The 19175-nt window shown below is 40.6% G+C and overlaps 1 protein-coding gene across 1 annotated transcript in view; it reads left to right on the top strand.

The window, feature by feature from the left end:
• LOC134340202 (alpha-2,8-sialyltransferase 8F-like) overlaps nucleotides 1-17423 on the top strand; it is a 69986-nt gene extending 52563 nt beyond the window's left edge. The window contains exons 6-8 of the mRNA XM_063037178.1: nucleotides 14002-14114; nucleotides 15362-15454; nucleotides 16944-17423. Of these exons, the coding sequence (XP_062893248.1) occupies nucleotides 14002-14114; nucleotides 15362-15454; nucleotides 16944-17415 (678 nt within the window). The 3' untranslated portion in view covers nucleotides 17416-17423. The remainder of the gene's footprint in view (nucleotides 1-14001; nucleotides 14115-15361; nucleotides 15455-16943) is intronic.
• Nucleotides 17424-19175: the final 1752 nt, after the last annotated feature.

Below are 19175 nucleotides of genomic sequence, written 5' to 3'. Positions count from 1 at the left end.
TGAGTGTGCCTCTTCAGCTGGGGATGTTAACCTTTTACAGTAAGCTCGATCATGCTCTTGGTATGTCACACACTGTAATTCTGCAATGAATGACTCTCAGCTTGGCTCTGGTGCAGCAGGTAAAACAACTGTGGTCACGGTTTTCCCAGCTACATAGGTTTTAAGGTCCATGTGCAAACATCTTAAGCTGTGTTCCACAGGGAGCTAAGGTCCCACAGCACCAAGTTCAATAACAGCTACTCCCCTTCAACGATTTGGCTTGTGAAGCAACCCCAATCACCATCTCTGTATAGTGACACTATAACAACTTTCCAGTACAATGGACTGTTTTTTTGGTTCTTTCAATAGGCCAATAGGCTGCTCCTGGACTTATTTCCTGGCATAATTGACATATTACTATTTAACGATTTATGGTTTTATTACTATTTATTATTTATGGAGCAACTGTAACGAAAATCCAATTTCCCCCGGGATCAATAAAGTATGACTATGACTATAAATAGCTTTATTTGTCCCATGTATTTCAAAACTTACAGAAAAATGCATTGTTTACATCAAAAGACCAACAGAGTCTGGTGATGTGCAAGTATTGCCATGCTTCTGTCGCCAACATAGCATGTCCACAACTTACTAACCCTAATTGAGCAACACACACAAAATGCTGGTGGAAGGCAGCAGCTATAGGAAGAAGTACAGTCGGCGTTTCGGGTCAAGACCCTTTGTCAGGAATTTGACTTCATTTCTTCGACTTTGTCACGTCCTGCAAGGATCGGAAGGTTGTCCGTCTGCAGACCCCAGTGTCTGCTGTCTCCAACGCTAGCAGGTGTAAACTTTGGACCACGGCCCCCACCATCGATCTCAGCGGCTCTACTGACCCAGAGCAAATTCGAAACTCAGACTCCACCACCATCCATGCAGGATTCAACGACCATGGACACCTTTAAAGCAATTGCGCAACCTCCAACTGTGACTCCAGCCTTGAACTCCGGGCCGGGTCTTCACATGCTGCTATTGGAACTCCCGTCTCCCCTTCCCCCACCACCACTCTGCAGTCCCGTCTCCCTCAGACCCCATCGTCAGCTCCTGGGTACTCAGAGGCTCCATCTTCCTCTCACCCCAACCTTCCCCTCTCCACTGACACCCCCAGCCTCCCTCCCCCTCTACCCTCTGATCCCAGCTCTCATCTGTGTTGGGTCTTCACCATCCCCTCCATCCCTCCACTCTCTGAGGCAGAGTGCTCTGTCCTCAGTAAGGGCCTCACTTTTGTCTCCCTTCACCCACGCCCCAGCAAGTTCCGTGTTCGCTATGACGTTGAACTGTTCTTCCGCTGGCTCCGTCTCCGAGCCTACCTCTTCGGCAAGGACTCTCCCACCCCCACCGATGACACCTTCTCCCGTCTTCAACCCTCCTCCTCTTCATGGACACCCCGCTCTGGTCTTCTGCCTGCTCTGGATCTCTTTTTCGCTAACTGCCGACGGGACATCAACCGTCTCGACTTCACTGCACCTTGTCCCCATTCCAACCTCACTCCTTCGGAACGCTCTGCTCTCCACTCCCTCCGCATTAATCCTAACCTTATTATTAAACCCGCCGATAAGGGGGGTGCTGTTGTAGTCTGGTGTACTGACCTCTACCTTGCCGAGGCACAGTGACAACTCGCCGATACCTCCTCTTATTTACCCCTCGATCGTGACCCCACTAAGGAGCACCAGGCCATTGTCTCCCACACCATCACTGACCTTGTCAGCTCTGGGGATCTCCCATCCACTGCCACCAACCTCATAGTTCCCTCACCCCGCACCTCCCGTTTCTACCTCCTACCCAAGATCCACAAACCTGCCTGTAAGTCCCGACGAAGGATTTCGACCCAAAACGTCAACTGTACTTCTTCCTATAGATGCTGCCTGGCCTGCTGCGTTCTATCAGCATTTGTGTGTGTTGCTTGAATTTCCAGCATCTGCAGATTTTCTCGTGTTTGCGTTAACCCTAATCGATATGTCTTTGTATGTAATTTAGATTTAATTTGGTTTTCTTGTGTCTGGTATGCTATGTGCCTGTGATGCTGCTACAAGTGAATTTCAGATTCAGGTTTATTTATCACATGCATATTGAAACATACAATGAATGCGTCACTTGCATTAACAACTAACACACCTAAAAATGGGCTGGGGGCAGCCAGCAAGTGTCGGAACACATTCCGGTGCCAACATAGCATACCCATGTTGCTCGGCAGAACAACACAGAACACAACAAGCTACAAAACAATAAAACAAGTCTCTTGTTTTTCATAGCACCTTTGCGTACATATGCATATGACAATAAACTTGACTTTGATTTGTCACCAGCTGACAAATACTCGACAAAGAAAGTTGGAGACATGGAGGGTGACCTCTCTTCCTCCACTAATTTGGCACAGATTTCTATTTGAGATAAAGCATGGAAAGATGCCATTAAGTGCATCGGGTCTGTGCCAACCACGCACCACTCATTTACTCCTGTCCTATATTAACCCCACCATAATCTCAGCAAATTCCCTCCAGATTCAATTTACAGTAGAAAATTTACCTACCTGTCTTTGAGATGTAGGAACGAACCAGAACACCTAGAGGAAGACCAAATGTTTGTGAGGAGAATGTGAAAACTCCTCACAGACAGCATTGAGATCAGGAATGAACCTGGACCTCTGGTGCTGTGAGACAGCAGCTCTACAAACTGATAATGTTTAGCTTTAACCAATGATATTAGCTGGGTTAATATAAGCTAAAAGGCAGAAATGATCTAACTTTATATGATTTCATTCCTTTTATAGAAAACATAGAAAACCTACAGCACAATACAGGCCCTTCGGCCCACAAAGCTGTGCCGAAACATGTCTCTACCTTAGAAATTACCTAGGCTTTACTCATAGCCCTCTAAACTCCACGTAGCTATCCAGGAGGCTCTTAAAAGACCCTATCGTTTCTGCCTCCACTACCGTTGCCAGCAGCCCATTCCACGCTCTCACTACTCTCTGTGTAAAAAACTTACCCCTGACATCTCTTCTGTACTTACTTCCAAGCACCTTAAAACTATGCCCTCTCATGCTAGCAATTTTAGTCCTGGGGAAAAGCCTCTGACTATCAACACGATCAATGCCTCTCATTATCTTGTACACCTCTGTCAAGTCACCTCTCATCCTCCGTCGCTCCAAGGAGAAAAGGCCGAGTTCACTCAACCTATTCTCATAAGACATGCTCCCCAATCCAGGCAACATCCTTGTAAATGTCCTCTGCACCCTTTCTATGGTTTCCATGTCCTTCCTGTAGTGAGGCGACCAGAACTAAGCACAGTACTCCAAGTGGGGTCTGACCAGGGTCCTATGTAGCTGCAACATTACCTCTCAGCTCTTAAACTCAATCCCACAATTGATGAAGGCCAATGCACCGTATGCCTTCTTAACCACGGAGTCAACCTGCGTAGCAGCTTTGAGTGTCCAATGGACTCGGACCCCAAGATCCCTTTGATCCTCCACACTGCCAAGACTCTTACCATTAATACTATATTCTGCCATAATATTTGACCTACCAAAATGAACCACCTCACACTTATCTGGGTTGAACTCCATCTGTCACTTCTCAGTCCAGTTTTGCATCCTATCAATGTCCCACTGTAACCTCTGATAGCCCTCCACACTATCCACAACACCCCCAACCTTTGTGTCATCAGCAAATTTACTGACCCATCCCTCCACTTCCTCATCCAGGTCATATATAAAAATCATGAAGAGAAAGGGTCCCAGAACAGATCCCTGAGGCACCCCACTGGTCACCGACCTCCATGCAGAATATGACCCATCTACAACCACTCTTTTCCTTCTGTGTGCATGTTACTTTCCATACCTCCTTAGTTCATTTATCTGCATTAGATTGAACTCTTTCTCTTTCTATTTTATGTTTAAATTGGTAAACTCTCCGGGTTCAACCATTCCAATGTTCTCCTAAGTGGCCTTTCATTTCCTACTCTCTGTAAATCTCACCTTATCCAAACCTCTGCTGCCCAGGTCACCACATTGCAAACACCCAGCTCCCCTTTGGATTACTGACCCGTACAGGCTCCTGGTTAAGAAATGTTTCTGATTGACCATTCTCATAATTTTTTCTAGGTCTCTCCATTGAGACCTCATCTCATCTCTACCTCTGTAATCCCCAGCAACCCTACACTCCATAGAGCTTAGAAATACAGCATGGAAACATGTCCTTTGACACACCTCCTGACCATAACAAGCCCATTTTTACACTAATTCTCAATCCCATTTTATTCCCCACCCCATTCCCATGAAGTCCCTCCAGACGCTACCGCTCTCCAGACGCTACCGCTCTCCTATACACTCAAGGCAATTTACGGTCGCTAGTTAACAAACCTACATGTTTTTGGGAAGAAACCAGGTGGTTACAGGGAGAATGGGCAGACTCCAGAGAGACAACACCTGAGGTCAGCATTGAACCTGCGCTCCTGAGGTAGCAGCTCTACGGACTATGCCACTGGCTAGTTAAAAGTTCAAAGCAAGTTTATTAATCAAAGTACATACATATACTACCTTGAAATTCATTTCTTTGCAGGCATTTACAAGAAAAAATAAAAAGAATTTTATGAAAAACTATACGTAAACAAAGACTGACAAACACCAATGTGCAGAGGGAGACAAACTGCAAATAAAAATAATACTGAGAACACGAATTGTAAAGATTCCTTGAAAGTGAGCCTGTAGGTTGTGGAACTAGTTCAGAGTTGAAGTGAGTGCAGTTTTCCACACTGGTTCAGGAGCCTGATGGTTGTAGGGCAAGTTCAAAGTTCAAAGTAAAGTTTATTATCCAAGTACATATATGTCAACATTTACTACCCTGAGATTAATTTTGTTGTGGGCATTCACAGTAAATACAAAGAAATGGAATATAATCAGTGAAAAGCTGCACACACCAAAGACAAGAAAGACAACCAGTGTTCAAAAGAAGACAATTGTGCAAATACAAAAAAGAAAAAGAACAAAATAATAATAACTAAATAAATAGATAAATAATACCGAGAGCATGAGTTGTAGAGTCCTGGAAGGTCAGTCCATAGGTTGTGGAATCAGCTCAGTGTTGGGGTGAGTGAAGTTATGCAGGATAGCTCAGGAGCCTGATGGTTGAAGGGTACTGTTTCTGAACCTGGTGGTGTGGTACGTAAGGGTCCTGTACATCCTTTCTGATGGCAATAGCGAGAAGTGAGCATGGCCCTGATGGCGGCGCCCTTGATGATGGATGCTGCTTTCCTACGACGATGCTCCTTGTAGATGTGCTCAATGGTGGGGAGGTCTTTACCTGTGATGGACTGGGCCTTTCCACTACTTTTTGTAGGCCTTTCCATTCAAGGGCATTGGTGTTTCCATACCAGGCTGTGATGCAACCAGTTAGTATAATCTCCATCATACATCTATAGAAGTTTGTCAAAGTTTTAGATGACATGCCGAATCTTTGCAAACGTCTAAGAGCAGAGGCACTGCCATACCTTCTTTGTAATTGCAATTACAGCATGTGTTGGACCCATGGCCGATCCTTTTACATGACAACACCTCTCCACCTCTGATCCCCTGATGAGGAAACCTCCAGTTTCCTCCTCCTGTAGTCAATGATTGGCTGCTTGGTTTTGCTGACTTTATGTGAGAGGTTGGTGTTATGGCACCACTCACTCAGATTTTCAATCTCCCTCCTATATGCTGATTTGTCACCACCTTTGAGTCAGCCAATGACAGTCATGTCATCAGCAAGCTTAAGTATGGCATTGGAGTTGTGCTTAGCCTCACAGTCATAGGTATAAAGTGAGTAGAGCAGGGGACTAAGCTCACAGCCTTGTGGTGCACCTGTGCTGATGAAGATCGTGGAGGAGATGTTATTGCCAATTTGAACTGACTGAGGGTTTGCAAGTGAGAAAATCAAGGATCTAATTGCACAAGGAGGTGTTGAGGCCAAGTTCTTGGAGCTGTTGATTAGTTTTGAGGGGATGATAGTATTGAATGCTGAGCTACTGTCAATGAAGATCATCCTTATGTATAAATTTCACTCTTGGGGGATATGCCTGGTGGCCACTGATGGAGTAACAGCTCTCTGCTGGTGCTCCTAACTTACTTACTTTTGTCTCCAACCTTTTGAAATACTACTGTTAGACGGGTTATTATATTACTGTGACTACAAAAGCAGCTTTGGAAGCTATTACGGGCTCAATTCAAAAGCTTACTGAGGAGTTTCAACAGTTCAGAAAAGAAGCATCGGCTGATTCACAACAAATCAGCACTGAAATTAAACAAATAGGTGGGAAATTAGATGGTATGCAAGCAACTCTAACCAAGCATGATAAGAAGATAAAGGAACATGAAGAGGTTATTACTTTACTGGACAAGAGAATGGATGATTTGCAAAAGCTGTATGAAAAACAATCCAAGTCCAACAAAATACTGAGGCAGAAGATTATTGATTTGGAAAACAGAAGTAGGAGAAACAACTTACGAATCTTGGGACTTAAAGAGCAAATGGAAGGAGATAATCCTAAAGAATTCCTTGCAAACCTTTTGAAGGAATTATTCCCTGATATTATAAAGTCTCTGCCTTTGATTGATCGTGCTCACAGATCACCTATCTACGGATCAACTTCAAAATCAAAACCAATATCAGTCATTATATGTTTCCGTGAATTTCAAATAAAGGATCGTCTGATTCAGGGTGCCCGTGGAAAAGATATGATTGACTACCAAGGTCAGAAGATTCGTATTGTTGAAGATTTTTCATCAGAAGTTATGGCAGAACGTGTTAAGTTTAAAAAAGTTATGGAGGAGCTATACAGCCAAAATTTTAAGTCTTCTCTTCGTTTTCCAGCTTGATTGAGAATTACAGTGGAAGATGGATCATTTAAATAGTTTTGTACGAAGGAGCAGGCGCAAGAATTTTTAGACTCAAAAAAATGACTGTATACATATATTATATAAGATTAAAAATCTTGCAAAAACAAATACTATATATTAAAAATGACTGTTTAATATTTTTCAGTATGAATAATTGCTCTTTCTGTTTGATAAACCTGTCTAAGCTTGTTTTTTTTACTGTATATTATTTAGTCTTGGTTGGAACAGTAAATAACCTTGAATTCTTTGGAGCGGTTCCAACAGGCTTTCTAAGGGGATATTTTCAGTGGGGGTAGATACCGGTTGTTCTTTGACCGATTTTCTCTCTTTGGGAGGAGGGAGGAGGATGGGGAGTTCTTCTTTCTTGAAGCTGATCTGGGAATCTAGTCAATTCTGTTGCTTAGCTAATATATCTCAAGGTTTATTATTTGGGTTTAATATACATTCCTCTGATTGCTACTTTAACCTTTCTTATAAATAGTTTTAAAATGGATCAAAGTATTAATTTACTTAGTTTTAATGTGAAAAGGGCTAAATCACTCTGTGAAAAGAAATAAGATTTTTGCCTGTATTAAAAAAACTTAAGGTACCAATTGTTTTTCTTCAAGAAACCCACGTACGTAAGTGTGACAATTCACACCTTTTTAATCGATTGAGAGGATCTCATTTCCACTCCTTGTTTCAAGGCAAAGCCAGAGAAGTTTCGATCCTTAGAGATAACAAAGTTCCCTTTGTTCAACATAAAGTAATTTCTGATACTAATGGGCATTTTGTTATAGTATCAGGGAAACTAAATAACAAACTAATGGTATTTGCCAATGTGTATGCTCCGAATATAGATGACCCAGGTTTCTTTGAGTGTTTTTTTTTCATTTTTGCCAGATCTAAGTCTGTACTCATTGGTGATGGGTGGAGAATTTAATTGTTGCTTAGATCTAGCTTTAGCTCATTCATCTTCTAAACTAATGATACCAAATAAATCAGCTGTGTTTATAAATCTTTTTTAAGGAAATGTGGTATTGTTGATGCTTGGCGTTTTTTTCATCCAGTAGACAAGGAATATTTGTTTTTTCTCTCATGTCCGTCATACATATTCCAGGATAGGTTTTTTTCATTGATAGCTAAATGATTCCATCAGTTCGATCCTGTGAATATAAAGAGATTGCTGTCTCAGATGATGCTCCTGTGCTCCTATCTTTAAATCTCCCTAGTCTTCTTCAAACAAATAGGTTTTGGCGATTTAATTTAACTTTGTTATCTGATAAAGATTTTTTAAAGTTTATGGAAAGACAAATTACTCTTTTTTTTTGAAGAGGATACGTTAGAGGAGACTTCTAGTCTTATCAGATGGGATGCCTTTAAGGCGTATATTAGAGGACAAATTATTTCTTATACTGCAAGTATTAGGAAAAAAGCTAATAAGGAGAGAAGTATTTCGCTAATCAGCTGAAACAGTTAGACCAAGAGTATGCCTTGGCTCCAGAACCTGCCTTATATAAAAGATGTGTTGAAACTAAAACTAAATGTGATCTCCTTTTAACCTATCCAATTGAAACCCGACTCCTAAAAGATAAAAGTCAATTTTATACTCATGGAGATAAAACAGGTAAATTATTGGCTGATCAAATTAAAACCTTTATAGCTAAACAGCAGATGAAAGAAATATGCAAAGCTAATGGTGATTGGACAACTGATTGTTTAGAAATAAATGATACTTCTAGAGAATTTTATTCTAAACTCTACAGTTCTGAATCTTCTAAGGATAGCACTGTAATGAACAATTTTTTAGGCCAACTAAACATTCCTACAATTTCTGCCGACAACAGAAAGTTATTGGAACAACGTATTTCTTTTGAGGAAATTGTCGAGGCCGTGCACTCATTACCTTTGAGGAAAGCTCTGGGTCCAGATGGATTTTCTGGAGAATTTTACAAGACCTTTATCTCACTGCTTATACCTCACTTATGTTCAGTTTCTTCGGATTCATACAAGTCAGGCAGACTCCCTCAATCTTTTTATGAGGCTTCCATTTCGCTTATCCTTAAAAAGAATAAGGATCCAACTGAATGCTCTTCTTATAGACCAATTTCTTTACTTATTGTTGATACTGAGATCCTATCTAAAGTTATGGCCCATGGGATTGAAAATATTTTACCATCTGTCATTTCCAATAACCAAACTGGATTTATCAAAAATCGATATTCTTACTTTAATATTTGTCAGTTATTAAATGTTATTTATTTTCCTTCTAACATGATATCAGAATATGTGGTATCCCTAGATGCTGAGAAAGCTTTCGACAGAGTTGAATGGAATTATTTATTTAAAACTTTAGAAAAATTCAATTTTGGACCCGTTTTCATTCAATGGATTAAATTACTTTATTTAGCTCCTTCCGCTGGGGTTATCACTAATTCTCATAATTCCAAACCATTTAAGCTTCAACATGGCACTGGACAAGGCTGTCCATTGAGCCCTTTGCTTTTCAATCTGGCTTTAGAACCCTTAGCCATTGCCTTTCGAGAATCTAATGATATCACCGGTATTTTAAGGAGAGACACTATTCATAAAGTCTCGCTGTACACTGATGATCTGCTGCTATTTACTTCTAATGTTGAGACTTCATTACCCCATGTGCTTTCTTTACTCTCCTGTTTTAGCCAGTTTTCAGGTTATAAATTAAACCTACATAAAAGTGAACTTTTCCCTTTGAACAATTTGATACCAACAAATTCTAATCTTCTTTTTAAAATTGTAAGAAACCAAATAACCTACTTTGGTGTAACAATTACTAAAAACTATAAGCATTTATTTAAAGAAAATTTTCTTATCCTATTGAATCACGTAAAAAGGATACTATCAAATTGGTCACCTCTTTCATTATTGCTAATTGGCCGAATTAACTCAATTAAAATGAATATATTACTTAAATTTATATATCTTTTTCAGGCATTGCCTGTTTGTATTCCTAAATCTTTCTTTGATTCTCTTGACTCTTATTATATCTTCTTATATATGGAAGAATAAGCATTCTAGATTAAATAAGATTCATCTTCAGAAAGATAAGAAGAATGGAGGATTAGCCTTACCAAAGTTTAGATTTTATTATTGGGCAATTAATATAAGGAATCTTACATTCTGGTTATATTACATAGATCGTGAGGATTGCCTGATGTGGGTTTTTTTAGAAGCTAACTCTGTTAATAAATTTTCTATTATTTCTCTTCTTTGATCCTCACTCCCTTTGTCCCTGAGTAAATTAACTGCTAATCTGGTAGTTAAACACACTATGAGAATTTGGATACAATTCCAAAAATACTTTGGCTTATTGAGATTTTCTCTTTCAAGTCCCGTTTAAAAAAAAAATTTTTTTAAATCCTCTATGATTGATGCGGCTTTTAAAGAATGGGATAGATTAGGTATTAAATGCTTTCAGGACTTGTTTGTAGAGTCTCTTTTCGTTTGAACAACTGTCAACTAAATATGGTTTCCCCAAAACTCATTTTTTTGATGCCTACAAATATTTTTTATCGTCTCAAATAAGTATATTTCCTAAAAGTCCTGATAAGAATCTACTATATGTAATTTTTAATTTGAAACCTTCTAAATAATGGATCTATATCTAATATTTATAATATGCTGCTGGGAATGAGAAGTGTTCCTTTAGATAAAATTAAAAATCTTTGGGAACAAGATTTACAGACTTCAATTTCTGAGGAAGCTTGAAATCAAATTTTTAAATTAGTTAACACTTCATCGTTATGTGCCTGCCACTCTCTCCTACAATTTAAAGTGGTCCATAGAGCCCATATGACCAAGGATAAGTTGTCTCGTTTTTATTTAGATATGTCTCCGTATTGTGATAAATGTAATAATGGAGAAGCTTCACTCATTCATATGTTTTGGACATGCCCGAGTCCTGGAAAATATTGTAAAGAAGTGTTTCAAACTTTCTCGATACTTTTTAAATTAAACTTTAAGCCTAATCCTTTGACCACTTTATTTGGTATTGTTGGAGGAAAGGATATTATTTTGGAGTCATCTGACTTGCTCATTTTGGCTTTTATTTCTCCTATGGCCAGAAGGACGCTCTTGCTTAAATGGAAAGATGTGACCCCTCCTATTCACGCCCAATGGTTACATAATGTGATGTCATGTTTCGATTGTTCAATCTCTAAATCTAGCCAAGACTTTCAAACATTGTGGGGGCCTTTTTTGAATTATTTTCAAAACCTTTGATTTGCTGTTAAATCACAGATGATGACTAATAAGTTTTTTTCCTTTTTTTCTTTACTAATCAGCTTCAGTCTTGGTATTGGGTTAGATTTTTTTTATATATAATAAAATTACTATATTTCAATGTTACAAATTAATTAATCTGTATGAATATAGGGTAAGGGGTCTTTATATGTGATTTAGTATAATGTATTGATTTTTTTTCTTGTACTCTGTATTCTTATATGTAAAATTAATAATAAAAATATTGGAAAAAGAGAAGTTTCACTGCCTAGGTGTTCAGGGTTGAGTGAAGAGTCAATAAAATAGCATCTGCTGTTGACCTGTTCTGATGGTAGCCAATCTGGAGCAGATTCAGGTTGCAGGAGTTGAGATGCTTCATCACCAACCTCTCAAAGCACTTCGTCACTGGGAATCTAAGTGCTTCTGGACGATAGTCATTGAAGCAAGATACCATTATCTTCCTGAGCACTGATATAATTGAAGCCAAGTTGAAGCAGGGTGGGTACCGCAGAATGCCAAAGTGAGAGGTTAAAAATATCAGTAAATATTCCATCCAGTTGATTAGCACAGGTCTTCAGTACTTAGCCAGGTACACCGTCTGGTCCAGATGCTTTCCGTGGGTTCACCCTCCTGAAGGATGCTTTCACGTCAGTCTGAGATTGAAATCAGAAGGTCATCAGTGGCTGTGGGAGTTCGTGAAGGTGCCTCCATGTTTTGTTGGTCAAAACGGGCATAAAGACATCAAGCTCATCTGGGAGCAAAACATTGTTGTCACATGGTTTTACTTTGTAAACCATGATAGCATTCAAGATACCAGGGTAGTAACTGTTCCTGAACATGGTGGTATGGGGCCTAAAGCTTCTGTAGCTCCTCCTTACGAAACATCTGGTTTCCTCCAAATCTGACCTGCATTAATTGCTCCATCTCTGGAAACTGGTCAGGATCCTCAGATCTTAAGTTTTCTCATAAACCTTTTCATTTTTACAACACTTCTTCCTCCTTGACTAAGCACCTGTAATATCCTCTCACGCTGCAATTGGTGTTGAATTGTTTGCTTTACTTACATAATAGGGTCAGAAAGTGTGCGTTGTTGCAGATACATTTTCATTCTAACCTTATTAAAACTCTGCTACCCAGGTCACCAAGTTACGTTCACCCACCTCCCCTTGAGATTACTGAACTGCATAGGCCCTTAGTTCAGAAAGGGAGCGTTGTGAGTCCGTCTTCTTTATCCATCAAGACCATGCTGTCTTCTTACCACTACCATCAAGCAGGAGAAGCCTTAGCTCCCAAATCACCAGGTTCAGGAACAGTTATTACCATGCAACCATCAGGCTCCTGAATCAGATTGGATAATTTCACTCACCTCAACTCTGAACTGATTTTATGACCAACAGTTACACTTTCAAAGACTCTTTACAATAGGTTTTAACAGGTATCCATAGGTACATATAATATCAGAGAAATGTATACAACATACATCCTGAAATTTTTTTTCTTTGCAAACATCCACAAAAACAGAGGTGTGCCCCAAAGAATAAATAACAGTTAAATATTTGAACCCCAAAGCCCCCCCCAAATACCCTCTCCCACACATAAGCAGCAACAAAGCAACAATCCCCCCTCCTCCACCAGTAAAAAGCATCGGCACTCCTCACCGAGCACTCAAGTGTGAAGCAAAGCATCAATAAAGACACAGACCTGCAGTACCTCAAAGCATTTCAGGATGTATATTGTATATATTTCTCTGATGTTAAATGTATCTTTGAAACCTTTAACTACTCGTTCATCTGGTAATTCGACATACTACAGGTTCTGTCTCTCCCTAATAAGGGAAAAAGAGGTGTCCCCGTTTCACAGCGAGAGGGGAGACATAACAAAACAACTCGCTGATTCACGATGTTAAAAGTCTGTTATGTCGCTTTTGCCGAGCTCTGTGCCCAAAGAACTCAGATCTCTGGGCACACAGCCAGCAGCCAGCTCACTGTTTTCCATCTTCCGTGTACTCCCATGACACATCAGGCGGCGGCACTGACCTTGAATCCGCCTGCCTCCAGAGCCACGAAAATCCGGCATGCTGAAGGCGCGCTCGTCTTCCAGGCTGCGTCTTGGCATATTGAAAAGTGGCTGGTCATGAGGCCCCGAGAATGGATCCCGTTTCCACAAAGTACCAAAGTCAGTGTGCAACTCCAGGTCAGGGTCTTCAAAAGAACCTTGAAAGGGAAGAAAAGAGATATTAAAGATAGAAATAGAGCTGTTTCTGAAGATGCAAGCAGAGGAGTCGCCGTTAGGTGCCATTGTCTCCTAGGCTCCTCCCACCATGTCATGTCATACAACTCATGTCCTTAGTTTTTTTTAAATTTCTACAGTTTGTCTTCTAATGCAAATTGGTTGTTAGCCTTTGTCTGTTTATGTATAGTTTCTCTGTAAAATTCTATTGTATTTCTTTATTTTCTTGTAAATGCCTGCAACAACATGAATCACAGGGTAACATAGAACAACACACACAAAATGCTGGAGGAACTCAGGAGACCAGGCAGGATCTACGGAAAGAGTAAGCAATCGATGCTTCAGTCTGAGTCCCTTCATCAGGACTGAGAAGGAAAGTGGAAGATGCCAGAATTAAATGGTGGAGGGAGGGGAAAGATGCTAGCTGGAATGTGATAGGTGAAGCAGGTCAGGCATCATTTCTGGAAAAGAGTAAACAGTTGACTTTTTGGACCAAGACCCTTCTTCAGGACTGAGAAGAAAAGAGGAAGATGCCAAAATGGTAACATACATGTAATTTCATATAAATTTACTTTGAACTTTTGAACTTTTTAAGCTGTTGGCTTACCCTTGCTTTACAGGACTCGTCGCTCAGAAGTCAACAGTACAAGCGATGTGCAGTTGTTGGAAATAGTGGGATATTAACCAACAGTAGTTGTGGGGCTGAAATTAACAAAGCTGACTTTGTGTTCCGGTAAGTTTCACAGCAATAAACAAAAATCTTTGACCACAGGGGTAACGGAAAGATTCCCTGAGCAGGAAACAAGACAACTCATGTATTTTGGATAAATACATGGAGGGTTATGGTCCAGATGTGGATTGATAGGCCAAAGGGCCTGGTTCTCTGTAGTGCTCTTTGACTCTGTGACCCCAAATTGGGACAAGGGTCTGTGTACTTAAATTGTTCAAAGCAAAATTAAGCTCCGACTGAGAGTAATCAATCTCAGTATTAAAATCAAGGCCAATTCTCAAAACTCAGGACCTGTTTGGGAGAGGTTTTCTGTTTCTGGGTGGCAGAGGATGATGTGGAAGAATAAAGGATTATTTATTCAACCAATAATAAATTGGTTTATTATTGTCTCATGTACAAAGGGACAGTAAAGAGCTTTTGTTGCACATGCCATCCAGACAGAATATAAAACCATAGGATATTGGAACAGAATTAGGCCATTCAACCCATCGAATCTGCTCCACCATTCCATCATGGCTGTTTTATTTTCCCTCTCAGCCCCATTCCCTTTCCTTTTCCCTGTAAACTTTGATGATATACCCAATAACTTGGCCTCCACATTTGTCCACAGATGCACTGCCCTCTAGCTAAATAAATTCTTCCTTATCTTTGTTCTTAAAGAACATCGTTCTATTCTGAGACTACCCTCTGTCGTAGACTCTCCCAATAATGGAAACAACTTCTGTATGTCCACTCTAACTAAGCCTTTCAATATTCAGTAGTTTTAATAAGAACCTCCCCCCTATCCCAGTCTTCTAAAATCTAGAGAGTACAGGCCCAGAACCATCAAACTCAATACATTAGAGGAGATTATTCCAGAAACTCAGTGTTTTCTCCCTCATAGATGCTGCTCAATCCACTGAGTTCCTCCAGCAGATTGTTTGTTGCTGCAGATTCTAACACCTTCAGTCTCTTGTCTCTCTTATTTTCTCATCGTTGGTGTTGACCCCACCCTATATTCAAATTAAGTACTCATCTCCAAAATATCTCTAAACTTAGGTTCATCAATAGGATCAATGAAGGGCAAATGGTGGACTGGCTTTTGTTTTTTATCTCTGGTTTTCTTGCCAATAGTCCCTTGCTAAGTAACACTGCATCGTGTTGAGTACAGTTTCTGACAGTAATCACTGAAAGCAATATAACTACTGTGTGCTTCAACAACAAGAGGTCATTTCTGAGTTCTTGGACTGAATGCTGATGGTTTCTCTTAGGTGTAACCTCCCTCCCATGGGTGGAGTTTTCCCCCAAGATATCGGAACGAAAACCAATTTGGTGACGGCAAACCCAAGCATCATTACAGAGAGGTGAGAGACCATCTTCCAGGTTTCAGGTACCTTCTCTTTCTGGTGTAGGAGGAGAGGATTCCAGAGCTTGGACAACACATCATGATATTGTAAGAACAGGAGCCCATTTTTCCTCTTAGAAAACTAACTCAGGTGTTAGAAATAAATAAATAAATAAATAAATAAATAGAGAAGTCCTCATGAGTTTGAGTAACTACTATCTTATTGTGTTGGTTTACTTGATTGTGGTGCTGCACATGAGGGTGCTTAACAGGATAAGAGCCCATGGTATTACAGGAAAGGTATGAGCATGGATAGAAGATTGGCTGACTGGCAGGAGGCAAAAAGGGAAATAAAGGGAGCCTTTTCTGGTTGGCTGCCGGTGATGAGTGGGATTCGTTTGGAGTCAGTATTGGGACTGCTTCTTTTCATTTTATATGTCAGTGATTTGGATGAAAGAATTGATGGCTTTGTGGCCAAAATGTGGATGATACGAAGATAGGTGGAGGGGCAGGTTGTGTTGAGGAAGCAGGGTGTCTGCAGAAGGGCTTAAACATATTGAGGGAATGGGCAAAGAAGTGGCAGATGGGATATAGTGCAGGGAAATGCACTTTGGCAGAAAAAATAAAGGCATGAACTATTTTCTAAATGGGGAGAAAATTAAAAAGTTTGAGGTGCAAAGGGGCTTGGGAATCCACAGTCCTGCTTGACACCATTAGTTACTAGGAAGGGGTCAGAGGTGCAGCCGTTTTCAATGACCCTGGCCGTCATGCCATCGTGGAAAGACCTGACAATGCTGACCAGCCTTGGGGGAGCAGACTATAATGCAAACGCAAGGATATAATGATAAAGCTTTATAAGGCACTGGTCAGACCGCACTTGGAGTATTGTGAGCAGTTTTGGGCCCCTTATCTCAGAAAAGATGTGCTGGCATTGAAGAAGGTCCAGGGAAAGTTCACGAGAATGATTCTAAGAATGCAATTCTTAACATATGAGGAGCATTTGATGGCTCTGGGCCCGTACTCACTGGAGTTTAGAAGAATCAGGGGTATCTCATTGAAAACTATTGAATATTGCAAGGCCTCAACAGAGTGGATGTGATGTTTCCTATAGTGGGAGAATTTAGGATCGGAGGTCACAGCCTCAGAATTGAGGGATGTCCATTTAGAACAGAGATGAGGAAAAATTTCTTCAACCAGAGGGTGTGAATCTGTGGAATTCTTTGCCATAGTGCAGGCCAGTTTTTACAGAGTATATTTAAGGTGGAGATTGCTTAATCAGGGTGTCAAGGTTATGGGAAGAAAGCAGGAGAATGGGGTTGAGATGGATAATAAATCAGCCATGATGGAATATTGGACTTTTCTCATTCACTTCCCATCATCTTGTCAATTGCAGTAATTGAGGACCTTGGGAATGTTGGCAAAACTATTGCTTTGAGTGAATTGCGACATGGTGTGGAGAAGGGTTTGGATTGGCAATGTGGCAATAATGAGTGTTTTCCTCTTGACAGGTATGGAGAACTGCAAGATAGGAGGAGGCCGTTTTTCACGAACTTGACCATCTATAATGACGCTCTCCTTCTCTTGCCTGCCTTCTCCTACACCAAGAACACAATTCTCTCCTTCAGGGCTCTTTACACTCTCCAGGATTTTCAGGCCAAACAGGAAGTGGTATTCTTCAATCCTGTGTACCTAAAACATCTGAGTGAATTCTGGCGTTCTAAGGGTGTAAGAGCAAACCGTCTCTCCACTGGCATAATGGTCACAAGCATGGCACTAGAGCTTTGTAAACAAGTGCTGATTTATGGGTTTTGGCCCTTTAAGGAAAACGTAGATGGGCAGGCTGTCTCACATCACTACTTTGACAATCAGCTCCCCAAGCCTGATATTCACTCCATGCCATTAGAGTATCAACAGCTTCTGCAGATGCACAGTAAAGGAATTGTCAAACTTCAAATGGCTCCATGCCAGATAGATCCATAAGAAATTTAACTCTCAGTCTGTAGAACATTAGACTACTGGCCATAAAACTGGGCTTAAATAAGAATTAGCTTGACTTCCAATCAGTAGAGCCTTCAGGATTTGAGTTTCTGATGGCTTGCATTTGATTGGTTGTGTAGTGTTTGTTGATCTTTCCCAGTTGGAGGAAGTCCTGATGATTGGACATTTTGGCTGTGCATAGCACATTAACGAGAAATTATCATAAGGTCATGAACAACTAACCAATCAATATGTAGGATCATTGCTGTGAGGCCACGTTTTTCAAAGGAGATGAGGGTGGTCCAGTGAGGAGCTCAGGGCTTGTAGGCGATAGGAAGATCTCGAGTTAGGAGAACACAAAGAACCTGATGTATAACCATGCTTTTTCTTTGCCCTTCTATAATTTTGAGAGCCTTAGTCATAGATATACCTCTTCATGATTCACTTTAAAAAACTTCAGACTGGTAAAGAACAGGAGTCTTGCAACTTCTGGTACCTTCATATCCCAATGAACTATTTTTGGAGAGTTGTAACAGGAAGCCCAGCATCCCAACTTTCCATAGTAAACTCCCACAAATAGCAAAGAGATAATAGCATAATAGAGCAATACAGCTCTTTCAGCCCATCCTGTTCATGCTGAATTGTTATTCTGTCTAGTCCCATCAACCTGCACCTGGATCATAGCCTTCTGTACCCCTCCCATCCATGTATTCCAAACTTTTCTTAAACTGTTGCAATTGAACCCACATCCACCACTTCCGCTGGCAGCTTGTTCCACAATCTTATCACCCTTTAAATGAGGTAGTTCCCTCTCAGGTTCCCCTTAAATATTTTACCTTTCACCTTTAACCCATGACCTCCAGTTCTAGTCTCACACAAACTAGTGGAAAAAGCTTGCTTGAATTTACCCTCTCTATACCCCTCTATTAAATCTCCCCTCATTCTCCTACGCTCCAGTGAATAAAGTCCTAATCAGTTCAGCGTATCCCTATAACTCAGGTCCTCAAGTCTCAGCAACATCCTTGTAAATTTTCTCTGCGCTCTTTCAATCTTATTGATATCTTTCCTGTAGGTAGGTGACCAAAACTGCACACAATACTCCAAGTTTGGCGTCACCAATATCTTATACAACTTCAACATAATAACCAATTGTAGACACAAATGTTGTCAAGGACAAGGGAATAACACTCTTAACTGTTCTTCAGAATATAGGCTATCCTCGCTTAACAAACGGATTTCCTTTATACAGTCATCCATAAGTCACTTCTGTCCATGTTTAAGACACTCAGAAATCACATCCCTACGGTTTTGTAATGAATAGCATTAAAAGCAGTTAAGAAGAGAAAATCCAAACACGAGAAAATCTGCAGATGCTGGAAATTCAAGCAAAACACACAAAATGCTGGTGGAACACAGCAGGCCAGGCAGCATCTCTAGGAAGAGGTACAGTCGACGTTTCGGGCTGAGACCCTTCGTCAGGACTAACTGAAAGAAGAAGTAGTAAGAGATTTGAAAGAGGGAGGGGGAGGGGGAGATTGGAAATGATAGGAGAAGACAGGAAGAGGAGGGATGAAGCTAAGAGCTGGGAGGTATTTTGGCTAAAGGGAAACAAAGCTGGAGACACGGGAGAAAGAAAGGTGGAGGGGAGCACCAGAGGAAGATGGAGAGCAGGCAAGGAGTGATTGTGAGAGGAAAGAGAGAGAAAAAATGGGGGGAGGAAGAAGGGGGGAGGAAATAATAAATGAATAAATAAATAAAATAGG

The sequence above is a fragment of the Mobula hypostoma genome, chromosome X1 (assembly GCF_963921235.1).
Source record: "Mobula hypostoma chromosome X1, sMobHyp1.1, whole genome shotgun sequence".
NCBI classification, from domain to species: Eukaryota; Metazoa; Chordata; class Chondrichthyes; order Myliobatiformes; family Myliobatidae; genus Mobula; species Mobula hypostoma.
The sequence above is the reverse complement of the archived record's forward strand: the minus strand, read 5'-3'. Positions and strand labels throughout refer to the sequence as shown.